Source organism: Macrosteles quadrilineatus, unplaced genomic scaffold (genome assembly GCF_028750875.1).
Source record: "Macrosteles quadrilineatus isolate MER2022 unplaced genomic scaffold, UCM_ALF_1.0 Scaffold_1__1_contigs__length_201487025, whole genome shotgun sequence".
Lineage (NCBI taxonomy): Eukaryota > Metazoa > Arthropoda > Insecta > Hemiptera > Cicadellidae > Macrosteles > Macrosteles quadrilineatus.
The window spans coordinates 167,636,821-167,654,144 of record NW_026542594.1 but is presented as its reverse complement, the minus strand read 5'-3'; the positions used below and the strand labels follow the sequence as shown (position 1 = coordinate 167,654,144).

General features: G+C 38.9%; 1 protein-coding gene across 1 annotated transcript in view; it reads left to right on the top strand.

Moving 5' to 3' along the window:
* Nucleotides 1-479: 479 nt before the first annotated feature.
* LOC128989328 (SH3 domain-containing kinase-binding protein 1-like) overlaps nucleotides 480-17,324 on the top strand; it is a 47,830-nt gene continuing 30,985 nt past the window's right edge. The window contains exons 1-3 of the mRNA XM_054411210.1: nucleotides 480-615; nucleotides 3,879-3,924; nucleotides 5,618-5,754. Coding sequence (XP_054267185.1) covers nucleotides 3,903-3,924; nucleotides 5,618-5,754 — 159 coding nt within the window. The 5' untranslated portion in view covers nucleotides 480-615; nucleotides 3,879-3,902. The remainder of the gene's footprint in view (nucleotides 616-3,878; nucleotides 3,925-5,617; nucleotides 5,755-17,324) is intronic.

The window sequence follows — 17,324 nt, the reverse complement described above, 5'->3', positions numbered from 1 at the left end:
ACTGTATTATAAACAATAAAAGGGATGATTTTTTTTTTAAATTTATGACAACAGCTAATTTGCAACCAAAAGGTGAGTGAGCGTAGCGAACGAACATCAACCTGGAGGCGAGTAAGCGTAGCGAACGAGCTAACCTGAAAACAAGTGAGCGCAGCGAACGATTTCCAACCTGAAGGTGAGTGAGCGTAGCGAACGAACCTCAACCAGGACGTGATTGAGCAATGCGAATACTTATGAAGTTAAGTGGGGCAAAGCCCGCGGGTACAGCTAGTATACAATATAATCCTTACACGAGTTGCTAATTCTTTCACGACCATTGCTCGTTGTGTTGCTAAATAGCCTTTTTTTCTCCACAACTGCCAGCAAGATTAAATAAATGAATTGCTACTCAACTCTGGCGAGAGAAAGAAGAGAAAACTCCGAAACATAAAACATACACTGACACTGTTGTCGTTGTCTGTTGTGTGTGTTTGTGACGTTCCGAGTTTTCATTTCGTGAGGGTTTTTAGGGTTGGCCCGTGCGTCATGAAGTAGTTTATTGTAAATTTGATATGTTGTAAATTTTTATCTAATGTGCTATACATCTTTTGAAGCTCTATATCTATCCACACATGGGTAAGTATTATAAAATTAACCTCTGTCATTAAGTAGGTTACAAAAAGATTACTTCCTAGGAAACAAATCTAGCCCATCTCAGCATTGTTGTTATACAGTCTAAAGAACAAAGTTTATATTTTTGATTTTCAGCAAACCTATTTGAAGCAGTTGTTGAATTTGATTACAAGGCTCAGGAGCCTGATAAACTGACTATCAAGAAGGGTGAAATGATAAATTGTTCGTAGGCTATCAGTAAACAACCTGGTGGTTGGTGGGAAAGGAACCTTAAGTTAAGTTTAGTTATTACTGGAAAGAGAGGATGTTTCCTGATAATTTTGCAAAGGTTTGTAGCTTATATATTTTCATTTTCAATTGCTCTGCTTGGAATTTTTCTTAAATTCTTGGAGCGAAAATGGGGCACACTTCTGTACCTGTTGTCAGAAAAAAACCGAATGAAAGATTATGCGATTTTCATTCGGTTGTTTTTGACAACAGATACGGAAGTCTACCGTACCCCAAAAATAGAGTAATGTGTTAGAACAATTTTTCAGCCAGTGACATGGGAAGTTGACAGTAGCAAATTAACTTACTTAGGCCTAACTTAAATATTTGAGTTAGCCTCATAATTCTCTTATTGATAGCCTATTAAAAAAACCCTACTTTACTTTTCATAACAACATCAAGTAGGTAGATCAGGTTCTATTAAAACTTAACTTATTCAGCAGAACTTGGGGATATAACTTAGGACTACCCCCTGGTTAAATTCGGTTCGAGGCACATCCTCAAAACATGGGTTAGTACAGTACCGCTTTCCTAAAAATCACAACTATCACAATTAGGCTACACACCCACTGTACATTATCTCTCGTCTAATGATGCCACTGGCATCAAAATTAAGAAACAAATCCAGGCCTATTGCTTGTGCATTGATTAATAGGCCCTAACTTAATGAATGTTTTCAATATTGATCTCACCGATATAAGGGCTGGAGCGCACTAGCCCGACTACGACCAAGAAATGCCAGACTGGTCGCCACCATGCAACAAGAGCACGACCCGACCAAGGCAACGAATGTTCACCATACTTCAGTGTCAAGATGGATGTTGAAGAAGTGGCTGAATGAGTAACGTTCTGACGTCCAATTAACATCAGCGTGATCTCCTCCAAAGCTTCTTTCTTCACCCCCTCCTTTGGCATAATCTGCTGATAGATCCCATAAAAAGGACCTTTCTTTAATAGCCATAATAAAACTCTCAGTGTCAAAATCCTACCACACTTTATAAAATAAGTCACTTCACAAACCACACAAAAGCAATTGATTTACCGTTTGATTGATCTAGGAATACTGGGGGTTGAGCGGTGTACTGGTTTGGTTACAATCTGTTCTATTTTTGGCTGCAACAACCAGCGAGTCCTGACCAAACTGCAAGGACTTTGGCCGTGTGACCAGGGTCCGACCAGTCGACCAGTGCACGCTGTTCCATTTACGCCTACTATAAAACTGGTCGTATACGACTGGACGTGGTCGTGGTTGGGCTAGTGCATGCCAGCCCTTAGCAAAAGGCTTAATCATTGACTTGAGACTGTTTACCAATTGATCAAATCCTGTAACTTATCCTAAAGCTCTTCTCGGTACGAAACTAAGTTAGTTTGCAGTATCATTCACGTGAAACTAAGTTAGTTTATTGCTAACCCTATAAATCAACCAGACATTTTTTTTCTCTTTAAATGTTAATGTAGGTACAAATTTCTTATCATAAAGTGTAGGGTAACTTAACCCATTGGCGCCGACTTACGAGCGTTACTCGTACGGCCGCTTTAGGGCTGGCGGCCAACTTACAAGTGCTGCTCATGTCACCGCTACGCAGCGCCATTAGTTATTTAATTATTATAATTTCCCCCCAATTTGTTTCTTCTTACTTTTAAATTGTTTATAAATATTGCTTGGTAGTAGCTAGTAAATATGCAATGTTAAAAATACAGGTACAAGCAAAAAGTATCAAACAACTGTTATCTGCCTGGAGCTATAGTCTAAAATGGCATTTTACATATCTATGTTAACCCTTTGAGTGTCAACGTCCGGGGAACCGGACGTTTTTAAAACGAGCCAAAAGTGCCGACGTCCGGCCGACCGGACGTTTTTAGAACGAGCCAAAAGTGCCAACGTCCGGCTGACCGGACGTTTCGTAATGATCGAACAGTTGTCATAACAACCGAATGGATACTCGGATTCTTTTAACCCATATATTAACATTGAGTCGAAAGTTACTAGATCCAATACATCGATTTTCGTTGGTCGAAATATCGAAAATTCGATTTTTACCTAAAAATCGCCAGATCGCGCTCGGCATTTTTAGCGTGACCTTCGGGAAAAATCATCGGCATTTTTTGAGCGTTACTTTTATTTCTCGCCTGGCACTCTAAGGGTTAAACCATTGCATTTTATTTTTTATTTCCATTGGGTGCATGGTGGGGGTTAACGTTCTTAACATTTGCCGTCCTTTTATTGTATTTATAACTTATTTCATCCATTCATCACAAACTTATTCAAAACTTCTACATGAACTCATTTATCCTCACATTGGAGTTTTTAATTGCTTCTCTGCATTAGGCTATTGTGTTTAGTATTGTACATTTTTTGTCTATTGATTAGTATGTCATTGACAGTTAGTTTTACACTTTTTATAAGAGAATGGTCCAAATCCTAAGTAGTAAAAACCAGGTCCATTGCTTTTTTTAATTATTATTTTTTTAGAAAAAAATTGTTTGCATGTTAAATTCTAGTCTCTGTTGTTGTTCCATATAGGCCTAACTTTAATGGTAAAAAATCACAACCTTGGTACCTGCTTGAAAGACTTGGTTGTTATCTTTATTTTTCCAAACACTGAAGTAATCTCAGCGTGCGCACCCAATGTGTTTAAATATCAGTGCGCCTGATGAAGTATTAAGGACAAATTACCTTGGGGGTACAGTCTATTTTTCCTCAAATTTGTTGGCAAGTGTTAGGAATAGGGTAAGTTTACTCGTTGGGAAAATATTAACTTTTAAGACAAAATAAGTAAAAAACTTAGTCATTTCAATGTAAAAAGTAACCTATTTGTCTACAGTGTTAGCTGCTACCGGTACTTGTAACCTTGAGGCTGGTGTTATTGGAGATATGCAAAACATCCTTTTGGCACTTGAATATTGTTGTCCATGCCATGGCAGGCAGTAGAAAGTATCCTATTGATATTCATGTAGCAAGTTGTGTCTAAAATTGCTTACTAGAGCTGGTGTTTCAGGTTTTTGAGCTTGGAGATTCCACAATGGATGTGCCATTAAGAGCTGGTAAGATTTAAATTTAGTTTGTCTTATAGATCTCAATCACATATTATATTAAAACATAACACTTTAAAATATATCTCTTGTGTACTTTTTTTATCAGCCTGCCAGTAACTTACTTAGGTACTTTGGTAGGCCACCCTTATACAGCGCGCTGCGGTGGTTATTTTAGGTTAGGTTATCATAAATAGAAAGTAGGCCTATGAATGATCTGGTATCGTTCGATTCATAACAAAACGAGGAAATTCCTACAAACATAATTATGATAACCTATCACAGTGCGCTGAAAGTAGGCCTATGACTGATCTGGTATCGTTCGATTCATAACAAAACGAGGAAATTCCTACAAACATAATTATGATAACCTATCACAGTGCGCTGTAAAATATTTGGCCCCCGTATAATACCAAAGTACCCTTACTTACATAATTCTGGATAAAATAGGTTACATTTGAAAAGTTGATGTATATTTAAATAACTTTCTTTTTATTAAATTCCATTTTGTAGCCCCTGAACTGCGTAGTATAGACTAAACTTTACATACCTCGTCTTGCAGTTCAAATATAGTGTTTGAAGTCCACTACCTACATATGTTTCGCCATATATGGCATTCTCAAGTGGTTACAAAAACATTTTATCCAATTTGGACTCCTATATTTCTTTTTATGTCATAACTCCTATTTGTATTTTTAATTAGTTTACTTTTTAATTAGTTTTTGTATTCAAACTTTAGGTCATATTTGCCAGTGTTCTTAAACAATCTATTATATTATTAAAGTGTTACAATCAAATTTTATGTAAACGGTTAAGGCCATTTACCAAATATAAATATAGGCATATGGCATATCAAAATGAAGCTTAGAGTGTGTAGATTTGCCGAAAAGTATTGATATGGATGAACTCCCTAAGGGCTCTGCCCCACAGGCTGATTTACAAAGGGCTGACGCCTTGCATGTTTTGGAAGTTAATGTTATTTCATTAATTTAGTGAACAACAGCTGGCCAATGCAATTGACAATAGTTTGTTTGTTTAAATTTTTGTTTACTTACTTTTACTTTTATGTTCTTTCTTAAAAGAGGTGAGGTGAATGGACAGTGAAGCTATTTCTAGCTGTTATAAAATGTTATACATGTGATACAAGTGAGTGATTAAAGGTGTTCGAAACACGATGAATAAACACGATTAACAAACCATGTATGTTGTTCGTTCCAAGATGTCGTCACCGATCTTTAACAGGTCACCATTTCATTGAAAAGTATTCAAGTATAAAAGACGTGATAGAGAGCAATGAATTCAGGTACAACCGTACCCACCTCGGCCACCTTAGGACGTAAGGTATGAAGGTTCCACTGCTTTTAACATCCGTTCAGATGACAATTTCTCAAACTCGGGCCCTTTTAAATGAAATATCAAGTCAAAGTTGATTAAATTAAAACTTAATGGTGGTGTCTGTACACCCGTGAATTCGCGGGTAGAACCTCTTGTTAATTATTAAAAAGCTAAGTCTGTTGCAGAATTATTTATTATTTTTGTGTTGTCAAACTGCAAAAACACAGGATTGAATTTGACTAAAGGTTACATAAAATAGCCTTTAACTTGATGCTCTTGAGTGTTGTGTCACAGTGTAAGATCCTGTTGATATATATTGTTAATACAGATATATAATCCTAAATATACATACCCTATGTATTGCCTGCAGTTCCTGGCCGCAGATGCAAAGTTCTGTTCAGCTATCAGCCGGCCAATGATGATGAGTTGGAGCTGCAGGTCGGCGATCTCATAGACATCCTATCAGAGGTGGAGGAAGGATGGTGGCGAGGAAAGTTAAATGGACAGGTAAGATTTTATTTATAAACAACTTGGTAAAACCCGTCGTAATCAAGGGTTAGGTACTTTTATGTTTAAATAACAACAATCCAGCTTACTGTAGCATTCATAGTATAGAAAAAGTGAAACTTACTGGATCGCTCTCGTTTTCCAGTAAGGCCTTTGTTGTGACGTTTTAACGTACCGTACCTACTCAGAGTTTGAGGCATAGGGTCATTAACGATTGGAACATGATAATCTTCTTCTTCGTTGTGGGAATCTGTTAGCTCAAGAGCAATAACCGGAATGTCAAAATCCAAATCCAAGTGCATGTCCATCTCAGTTGGCTGCCTTGACGTCGACAGTTGAGGGCTGGATGTTCTGAGTTTCTTTGATTGTCTATAAATTAAATTTGGTATTTATAAACTTAAGCTGATGTTACTTAAGATGTTACTTAAGATGCTGATGTTGGTGAAACTTAAGTGATGTTTACAACATTCTGCATTCTTTAGCTAACTTAGAAGATTCTAGGCACTTTTGGGGGAAATGCGGGTTTCCTCCCGAGATTCCCGTTTTAGTTTGCTATATTTTAGGCATGTGAAGTTAGTTTAGATTTGGAAGATTGTTTTTACCTAATCCAACTTCTTTCAAAAGACTATTGCTGTCACGAATTTGCATAAAAAACTACACAATCTACATGGTTTTTAAGACATCAAAAAGGAACTTGCCGACGTAATAGAGTTTGGTTATGTTAGGATATTTCAGTTTAGGTTGGGTTCCATTCGGTTAGCTGTTATTGGCAGTTTAACGCTTATGTAGGTTAAAATACCCGTGCATTACACAATGAAAATATTCATCATCAAGCCTTGTAAAACTCTTTGTTTAAAGCGATTACTGAATCGCTCTCGTATTCCAGTATGACTTTCCTTGCGATGTTTCAACGTACTTGGAGTTTGAGGCATTGGTCTAGATAGAGAAATAAGTCCTAAAGGGGTAAATTAAATAAAAACTGTATAACTGCTCAACAACTTAGTACCGGTACACAAAAAATACCCCCGCCGCAGCAAACCTGCAGACTAAGCGAATTTCCATTTGCCTGATTGGATTTACACTAAAATGCCTCCTTAAAAATATCACATTTATTCCCTATTTAAATAACATTAGTTTAACGAGTACTTAGGTTTGCTGCAACAGGGAGGGTAAAAAGGTGTTTTTGTAAAATGTTAATAGCTTAGTATGAAATGAATGCATTATCCAAATTTGATTAAAATATGATCATAAACAAGCAAACTACAACAGTTTACTTATTCTCCATAAGAATAACATGGGAATTTTTAATTTACAGTTTTTTGGAATTTTCTCCGTAACCATTAGGCGCATAATAACGCTTCAATATACTAAATTATTTGTTTTTTTAAGCTCTACAAAATGGTTTGGAAAGAAATTGCTAAATTTTATGTTTTTTGGGTCAAAAATGCGAAAAACCTATTTTTACCCCATAAAACCCCGTTCCCATGGTCCGATCATGCTGGATCGCGAACTCGTTCGAATAAACGTAGGTTTACACGTTTGTACCAAATTTCATCAAAATCGGATCATTTTTGCTCGAGTTATCGTGCTAACGGACACATATATATATATATATATATATACTAGCTGACCCGGCGAACTTCGTATCGCCTAAGTTATAGGTTTCCCCTAAGACAGACCGATGGAAAGAAAGTACCGTTACGTTTAATTTTCAAGATGATCTCGTTCGCATCGCTCAATCACGTCCTGGTTGAAGTTCGTTCGCTACGCTCACTCACCTTTGGGTTGGAGCTCGTTCGCTACGCTCACTCACCTTTAGGTTGGAGCTCGTTCGCTGCGCTCACTTGCCTTCAGGTTAGCTCGTTCGCTACGCTAACTCGCCTCCAGGTTGAAGTTCGTTCGCTACGCTCACTCACCTTTTGGTTGCAAATTAGCTGTTGTCATAAATGTAAAAGAAATAATAGTGCTGCACCCTGTTGGTAATCCTTGTAACTTTAATGCTATTGAATATCATAGTACAGAACCAACTTGTTTAATTGAAACAGCTGTTAAGATTCATTAATTCCATTTCTCATAAGGTTAACATGGGAAACTCCAGAGCCACTGGGGTGGAGCCCTTTTAAGAATTTCGAAACGGGAAATAGTTTACGTCCGATTCGCATACCTACAGAATTTACACACCAAATTTCATAACGATCGGTGAAGTCGTTCCGGAGGAGTTTGCAGACAAACACTGTGACACGAGAATTTTATATATTAGATATATAAATATATAAATATATATATATTTATCTTATCTTATCTGACAGGGGCAGGTCGAGACCTTAAAGCACTTCATCCGAAATCGAATTATTGCGCACCCCAGATACTTAATTGCTTTCTTGTTGACCTACAAGTTGAGGCGCCCAATGAATGCCTGTAGCTTCCCAATTAGTTCATCCTCAGGAAGAAATCTACCTCTAGCCATATTTCCAAGAGTTATCGATCTAGCGTCAGAGAGCTCAATACAATCAAAGAGTAAGTGATCAGCTGTCTCTTCTGACCTATCACAGTACCTACAGATCGGTTCACCATCATATAAGCCCATCCGTTGTAGATGTTTCCTGAATCTTCCATGACCAGTTATCAGTTCAACAATTAATTTAATTCTTCGTCTGTCTAGTCTCAAGAGGTCACAGGCAACCTTTTTGGAAGGCCTAAACAGAGTAAGCTTGCTGACCCTAAGAAGGGGAACATCGACCCAGCGTTTGCGATGCTTTTCCTTGGCCCATGACGCAATCGCAGAACAAACACTGTTTCGTGAGATGCCACAGAAGGGTTGCGGGCCTAACAATGATGTCGCAGAGGCAGTATTTGCCAATCTGTCTGCAGCTTCATTTCCTTCAATGCCTGAGTGTCCTGGTACCCAGCAAAGCGTAAGGTCATTTCTCCTACCCAACTCAGACACAGAAGCAAGACAATCCCACACGAGCCTGGAGTTGAATTCGTAAGAGTTTAATGCTTTTAAGGTCGCTTGACTATCAGTAAAGATATTGATTGTTTTGTCTCTGATATCTTTGTTAAGATGTTCTTGAGCACAAACTAGAATGGCAGTGACCTCCGCTTGAAAGACAGTTGGGTACACCCCCATTGGAAGACAAATACCAGTGCCTCCATTCATCCAATGCACACCTGCTCCAGTGCCCCCATTTTTGATCTTAGAACCATCAGTATAGCATTCTAAGTCACCTGTGGGTATGGGTCCTTTTCCGCCAGACCAATCCTTCCTATCTGGTATTAGTACTTTGAAAGGCTTTCCAAAGGAGTATTTTTTGGACATGTGATCTGAAGGTAAGTCCAATTCATCATTATGTACCACCTGAACAATTTTAGAGTGCCCTTTATTGTTCCCTGAGGCTATCCATAAGTTTTCGCATCTAAGGCGTTGGGCTGTTTTACTTGCTACCACCTTAATATAAATGTCAATAGGTAGCATGTCAAGCAGACAGTCAAGTGCCGCTCCAGGACAGCTACTTACTGCCCCAGTTATCATAATAAGAGCAAGCCTCTGAACTCCTGCTAAAGCTTTGACAGCTATAGTTGATTCCATCTTTGGCCACCACACAAGCGAACCATATGTAAGGGCGGGTCGAACAACAGATACATACAGCCAGTGCATAAGTTTAGGCTGTAACCCCCATGTGCCACTTACCATCCGCCTGCATGCCATAAGGGACCATTTGCCACGCTCAATGACTTTTTGAAGGTGTGGTCCCCAGTGAAGTGATCTGTCCAAAATTACACCAAGATACTTCACCTGATTCTGCAGCTCTATTACAGTACCCTGCAGTCTTAGTGGGCCGATCCCGTCCAGTTTCCTCCTTCTTGTGAAGGGTACCATTACAACTTTCCTGGGATTTATAGAGAGCCCAACATCCTGGCACCAACGGTCCACTACCCTTAAAGCTCTATTCATAAGGTCAGTTATGGTTCCGTGGAACTTTCCAACCACAAGGATTGCAACATCATCAGCATAACCTAAGGCGAAAACCCCACTTTCGTTGAGGGTCCTTATAAGGTCGTCTGCTACCAAATTCCAAAGTAGAGGAGAAAGAACCCCCCCCCTGAGGACATCCTCGAGTAGTTCTTGCCTCGATCGTATCATTGTGGAGTGAGAGCCTAACCTTCCTACTGAGAAGCAAGGATTCAATCCATCTACATATTATACCGTGAAAACCTCTTGCTCTCACCGCATTAAGAATCGCTGGAGTACCAGTATTGTCAAAAGCACCTTGAATATCGAGAAAGGCACCCAGGGCCACTTCACTGCTCTCTAGAGCTTTCTCAATCTTGCTTACAAGTTGGTGCAACGCAGTCTCGCATGATCTTCCTGAGACATACGCATGCTGATTAATATGTAAAGGATGTGTCCTAAGAGCTGTATCCATCATATATCTTGAGACCAACTTCTCTAGGATCTTAAGAAAGAAAGAAGATAGAGAAATGGGTCTGAATGACTTAGGGTCAGTGTAACTATCCCTTCCTGGTTTAGGAATAAATGCGATACGCGAATTACACCACCCTAAGGGAATGTGTCCTAACGCTAAGCTGGCTCTGAAAAGTTTACAGAGTGGGTGTATAATTGTATCAAGACCCTCCTGCAAACAAACAGGTCTTACCTCATCAGGACCCGGCGATTTGAAGGGTCGTAATAAGCCAACAGCCCATCTTACCTTGCTGAAGGTGACTATGCGGCAAGCAGTGCTCCACATAGAATGAGTGGCACGACGGCCCAGGTTAGGCCGCTCTGGACTCACCTCCTCCTGCTGCACTTCAGAAACAATACAACCAGGGAAATGAGTTTTTACCATAACCTTTAGTATTTCGGTAGGTTCAAAAGCCATTACACCATCCGGTCCCTCAACGGCACCCAAAGTAACATGCCTGTCTCTAACAAGTACCTTATGTATTCTAGAAGTATCCTTGATACTCTCTAAATTTCCACAAAAATTTTTCCATGAGAGCCTTTTGGCCTTACGTACTGCATGGTTATATTCTGTGAGAGTTGTATGGTATGTATCCCAATTATTGGTTATCTTTGCTCGCCTAAATTGGGCCCTTACTCTCTTCCTAAGAGAGGCAAGTTCAGGACCCCACCAACTAGCCCTGTTGCTCTTTCCCTTGCTCAAAGGACAATTATCCTCAAAGGATGTAACTATGCACCTAGTTAGACGATCTGCCGCCTCGTCAAGCGCATCAACTGTGTTAATAGGAGATGTGTTCAGGTTCGAGGCAATTCTGCCCCGAAGATCAGCTCTGAAGGATGCCCAGTCGGTTTTAACTGGGCTCCTGAATAAGCGAACCTCGCCGCAGAAATTCCCCAACCCGAAGACAATGTGCCTATGATCAGACAGGGATGGCTCAAGGGACACTGACCAGTCAATAATCCTGTCAGCCATACCCGCCGAACACAGGGTAAGATCAATTACTGATTGGCCTATCCTGCTTAAAAAAGTTGGTTCTGAGCCTACATTTGCAACAAGTAGGCCGCAAGAAGCTATGTATTCTAGAAGTGACCTACCTCGGTTGTTAGTGTCCCTGCATCCCCAGGCCGTATTATGGGCATTGGAGTCGCAGCCTATCACGAGTTCAGATCCAGACTCGTGTGCGAGGTCGACCAATCTTCTGACCTCGGCCGATGGGAGCAGTCCATCGTCGCCCTGTGGCATGTAAACAGAGGCCAGCAGCAGATTTATGTTGGATTTAGTACATACAGTCTTAATTACTGTTACGTCCCTCGAACAAAGCTCTAGAACTGGATTACATTTTAGCCCCTCTTTAACCCAAATGCAAGTTCTAGGGTGTGGTACAGATGCAGAGAAGATGCTACCCTTTATAGTTCCCATCCCCGCAATTCTAAAATTATTGATCCAGGGTTCCTGAATCAAGGCATAATCTAAGGACTGCTTAACCGTGCTCAGACAGAACACAGCCGTGGCAGCCTTACTGTGTTGTAGGTTCGCTTGAAGGACCTGAGTCATCAGAGGGAGCACCAGAGATAACTCTGAGCTGTATTTTCCCCAGACCCAGATAGATAATCCAGCCACGATCTTTCAGAACCTGCGCATTCATTTCATCAATAGCAAGAACAAGAATCTGATGATCATCCTTCCTCTTCCCACCAATGACGCGCCAGTCCTTTGTCGTGACACCAGGATTTTGTCGCTCAATCTGAACAAACACTTTAGAGGCTTTGACCTTGGCCAAGCGCCTGTCAGTGCGTAGGAGCACTTTGGTCGTGCGCAACAGATCCTTATAGTCTGCTACAATGACCTCCATACTCCCCTCACTTCCCAGCGCCAGCTTCGGTGCCACCCTCTTTAGCCAGTCAGTTGTTTCAGAATTACCACAAGTTACGACAAGAGCACCCTTCTCATGGTAAATTTTTTCAAACTGATGAGGAATGTTGGCGCCGTCATCACCAAACACCAACTCCATCAGTTTGTCCTGCAACAAATCACATTCCTCAACAGAGAATCTCGCATCGGGATAGGCCGCTGGAGCTACTGCCAACTTGTGACCCACAAGCTGATCTCTGTAGCTGGCCTTTCCTGCAACGAGTCCATCTGCTGATTGATTAGAGTTTTTATTTCTCTTAGAAGGAGGATTTTGAGACGACCCAGGGTTACTATCGGATCCGGTTCTACGCATCGGTGATACGCCTGAACCTTCCCCAGGAGAACTCAAGGACTCTCGCTTCCTCTTTCTCCACTGTCTGTTAGGGATCCACGTGCCCTCAGCCTTTTTCTTTTCTCTAACAGACATATTGTACTCAGTTTTGGTCATAACTGTAAAAGTGATCTCAGAGTCGGACGAAACATCCGCCAGAGATGGAGAGTCGCCAGCACTGCTGGTGTTTAGTGGCTTATTCAGGTCTGCATCTAACCTGTGGCAAAGCTCAAGCACATCAGTAGATGAATTGGGTGGAGTTCTTGCTGTTAAGGAACTTCTCGAGAAGACCTCTGGCGAGTCCAGGATCTCCCCAGGTTCCGTCTCCATAGCGGTGTTCTGCACAGTAACATTATCATTGTTAAAGGAAAGCTGATCGTTGCCCTCCCCAGAATCCATGGGCTTGTCCTCCAAAAAGGAGGAGTGGGATTCCCCGCTTGAGCAGGTACCCACCTGGGGTAATGATTCCGTTCGTTTACTTTCAGCCATTACTAAAACAAGAAAAGCAAAAAAAGTTAGCAGTTTAGCAGCCGAACCGTGACCCACTCACTACGCCTGCTAATATCCAAGACTGGACCCTTTCGGGGTAGGACCCCTCATCGTCTCCAGCTCAGTCCTGTCACAGCTGCACACATACCTATAACAGTTGGCGGTAACATTAGCTATCTGGGCCTTGGCCGGATTGGTGATTGTCACCTCCGCCCAAGGCCAGTACTAGAGCAGCCGCTCCCTACCCTAGGGCTGTCTAGTCACGACACAGCCAGCGCTAGATCCGCTGCCTTCAGCGAGTGCAGAGGCACCCCTTGCAGGCTGTGCATAGCACAGTACGACTTTGCTGAACAAAGTCGACTCACAGCGGTCTTGGAGGAGGAGCTGTCATAGACAGCTCCCCCTCCCTGAGGAGCTTACGCTTACCTCTCACCTCCAATATATATATATATATGAATTTGAACGGATGGTGTTTTTGGCCTTTAGGGACCTCGAAACGAAAAAAAAAATTGGTCCCGCGTCCAGGTCTTACCATGAGTACTACGGTAATAGCTTATTCCCTATAGGGAAATTCGCTAAAAGTAATAGCCTATTGCAAATTATTATATTTCCAACTATGTAAATTTTTATTTTGACAGATTCAGCAAATCCTTAGGCCTATAAAATCTTATCAGCTGTTTCATTAAATAGTGTAAAATTATTCATATGGCCATAATGTAAACACATCTAGGAAGGGAACTTTAAAGGCCTCTGGGGCAGATCCCCAAGGAAATTTACCTCGTTTCTCTTTTGATGGCTCATCTACAGACCAAGAACTTTCATTAGACACCCCTACCAAGTTTCTACGCCCAGCGGTTCTCTCAAATTAGCTGTTACAAAAACACCGTTTTTTTTCTTCATAAGAATAACATGGGAATGGAATTTTAAAGGCCACTGGGGCAGAGCCCCAAGGGAATTTATACCTCGTATCTTTTTGATGGCTCATCTACACACAAAAACCTTTCTTTAGACACCCCTACCAAGTGAGGGCAGCCGTTCTCTCAAATTAGCTGTGACAAAATCCCCGTTTTTTTTTCTTCATAAGAATAACATGGGAATGGAATTTTAAAGGCCACTGAGGCAGAGCCCCAAGGGAATTTACCTCGTTTCTCTTTTGATGGCTCTACTTAGTCATTGAGCTTATCTAAAGTTAAATGTTAGAAAGTAACAAACTCAGGGTTTAAACTGGTTTCTTATATAAAATAAAAAAATACCTACCGATCCCAACAAACACACTACCTAACTAACAATGTTTCTCACTATCATTCCTAAAATCATTCCTAGAGTTTGTAAAAAACATAGACTCCTAAAAATTATTTTAGGTATTTGCTAATTCAACAAAAGCTTATTAGGTACAGTTTTTTTTTTTTTTTTTTTTTTTTTTACAAAAACATAGGTAAAGCATCTAAAATGGTGATTCCTTAAATGCTCTGCTGCTAAACAATGTATTTGTACTCAGTCTTATTGTTTGCTATGGCCTTGTTTAAATCAGTAGGCCAAGTAACATTTGTTACACCTCTCTGACGTGTTGTTTCTTTATGTTTGTTGCTAGAGGGATTTAGTTGATTGATAAATGCATTCTGGATTCAAACAGTCCTATTTAAAGTTTAAACTGTACATTTTGTGAATATTCTAACTCTATTTTATTTTTTATTTAAGTTTCATTTTGATATCGTAATATTAAAGGTTTTTTTTAACTAAAGCTTAATTTTCCCATGTAGTATTATTAGATTCAAAAAGGTTCATTGTCTTTCATTGAATATAATTTTGAACTTTGTACTGCGCATATTTACAAATTTCAGTCTTATTTTGCACTAATTATTGAGTTGGTTATTTTGGAAACGGTATGAATCAAGGTTTGGCCTAATTGCATCAATTCTGTGTCCATTGCTTGAATTTTGTCCCTACAAATTTTCTTAACAATAAAATATATTAGTTATTTAATCAAACTAAAACTAAAGTTTTGTAAAAAATCAAAATTGCCAAAATATAATGACTATATGGTACATAAATATCCTTAAATATTTAAATTGGTATAAGTTTTTATTACAATGAATCAACCAACAACCTTATTGCTTTTTCCCCCTTTTACAACAAGTTCTATTTAAACTTGTTGACTAAGTTAACTATTAGTATTAGTTATCATTGTCCAGACAGATTTATGAATGCAACATACAAACAAAGTTAAAGGCAAAATGAATTCAGGAATTTATGTCCTTAGAAGATTATCTAAATTCTGCGATTTAGCCACTTTAAAAGTAATATATTTTAGCTTGATTCATTCACATTTGGCATATAACATTTGTGTATACGGAGCAACAACTCATAAAAACTTAAAAAAGTTATTGAAACTCCAAAAGAAATGTATAAGAATCATGCTAGGTTTGAAGTACAAGGCTCATGTAAAGGATAGGTTTAGTGAACTGGGAATTTTATCAGTATTTAATTTATATGTATATGAATGTGTAATGTATGTGAAACAAAACATGACTAATACCAGTTTTCTTGGCCATAATCATACTTACAACACTAGGCACAAAAATAATTTGAAATTAGAAACACATAAATTAGAATTTAAAAAAAAAAAAGACCACATATAAGGGCGCCAAATTCTTTAATAGATTGCCAGAGAGTTTGAAAAGTGAGATTAATATTAAGAAATTCAAAAAAAAATTAAAGGCATTCATGATTGAGAACACTTATTATTCAATTAATGAGTTTTTAAATAACAAAAATGGCGTTGTTGGTAAGATTTAGGTATATTGTATTATACTTGTAAATAGGCTAATTTTAATTTTAATGTACTTATTTTTATTTCTTAGAAATAAGATCTGACACCATTCATTGTACATAAATTGTACATATTATGAATAAAGACATATTTGATTTGATTTGATTTGAACAACTGGAAACAAATTTTGAAATGTGCTTGATTATAATAATCATTGGAAGAAGCTGGTAGTCACTGTGATAAGTGTGGTTATACATCAGCTGATTTGAGAGAGGAATGAATGATGTCATGTTGTGAATCAGAATCAGCTGTGAGTCAGATGTGGGTGGTGCTGACCTCCAAACAAACACTTGTCTGTGCCTCTCTTTCTCTCACTCTCGTAAACATTCCACAAGAAGTCCTACAGAGTAGGATTTGTTAGTGTAGCTAAACTGTCCTAAAACACCTCTTAAGATGTCTTATAAATGTCGGAAATGTAAAAATTCTACATAATAACCTGTTCATTTTGTGAAAAAAGTTTCATTTCTGAAATGTCCTGAAATATTGTTTCCAGGAACCTTGTGTGTTTTATGTGTATTTTTAGTAGTATATTTAGGTAACTAAAACACATCAGATCTTGAAACCATGCTACTCGTTAATTTTTACAAAATTAAAAATATTGCCCTGTTATCTATATCTATAATTTATTATTAAAAATCAAAACTATGATATCAAGTTTTTATAAATCAATAGGTATATTAATTTTAATTTACACATTTCCCAACATATGTCGTAGCTCGTTTCCCTCCTCATTCCATATACAGTGATGACTCAATGCTGTTGACTACTGGAAACGATTTGTTTGTAAACAACTAGATAACCGTGGTGCTAAGTGTGAATCTCTGTAGAGTACCATATTGTTTAAGCTTTTTCGCTGTAAAATAGTTCGCCCAACACATTTTGTTTGTCCAGTTCTGGGGTTTTGTCAGATAAAAAATTAATCATTGGGGTTTCAAATGGTTCTGGTTTTAGAAGCGGCTTATACTCAGTGACAAAGCTACATAATGCATCTCACTCCATTCTCATGCTTCCACTCTTATCTATGTTAAAATATGCAGCATCGTGTTCCTGCCTCAATGTTATCAGTAATAATAAAATCTATTCAAGGTGTAGTGCTCAATTTAAGTTGGCCTATTATTTTGTTGTGAATAGTAAAAACCATAATCAATAGGTTTTAATTGAGCGGAGCGAGCGAAGCGAGCGAAGCTCTTATACGTCGACTTTTATGCATTTCGTAATACGCAAACTCCTCCTAGACGGCTGAATCAATCGTTTTCAAATTTTGCATGGTGATAAAGACCATATCGGTGAGTGCCAACATCTATATGGCGTTAAAAAAGTCTCTCAGGAATCCGTAGAAAAATGAAACTGAAAATCACATTTTTTTAACATTAGTCTTATGGGTTGCTAGGTAACCATGTTGGCTGAATTAAATAACAAGTAAAAAGTAAACAAAAGATTTGAAGTTTTAGCATGTGCTCATAATAAGCCAACTACCCACAGTATACTAGGAAATTACAAATACAGTACAAAAGGAAAAACATCACTTGTTAGTATTGAGCAA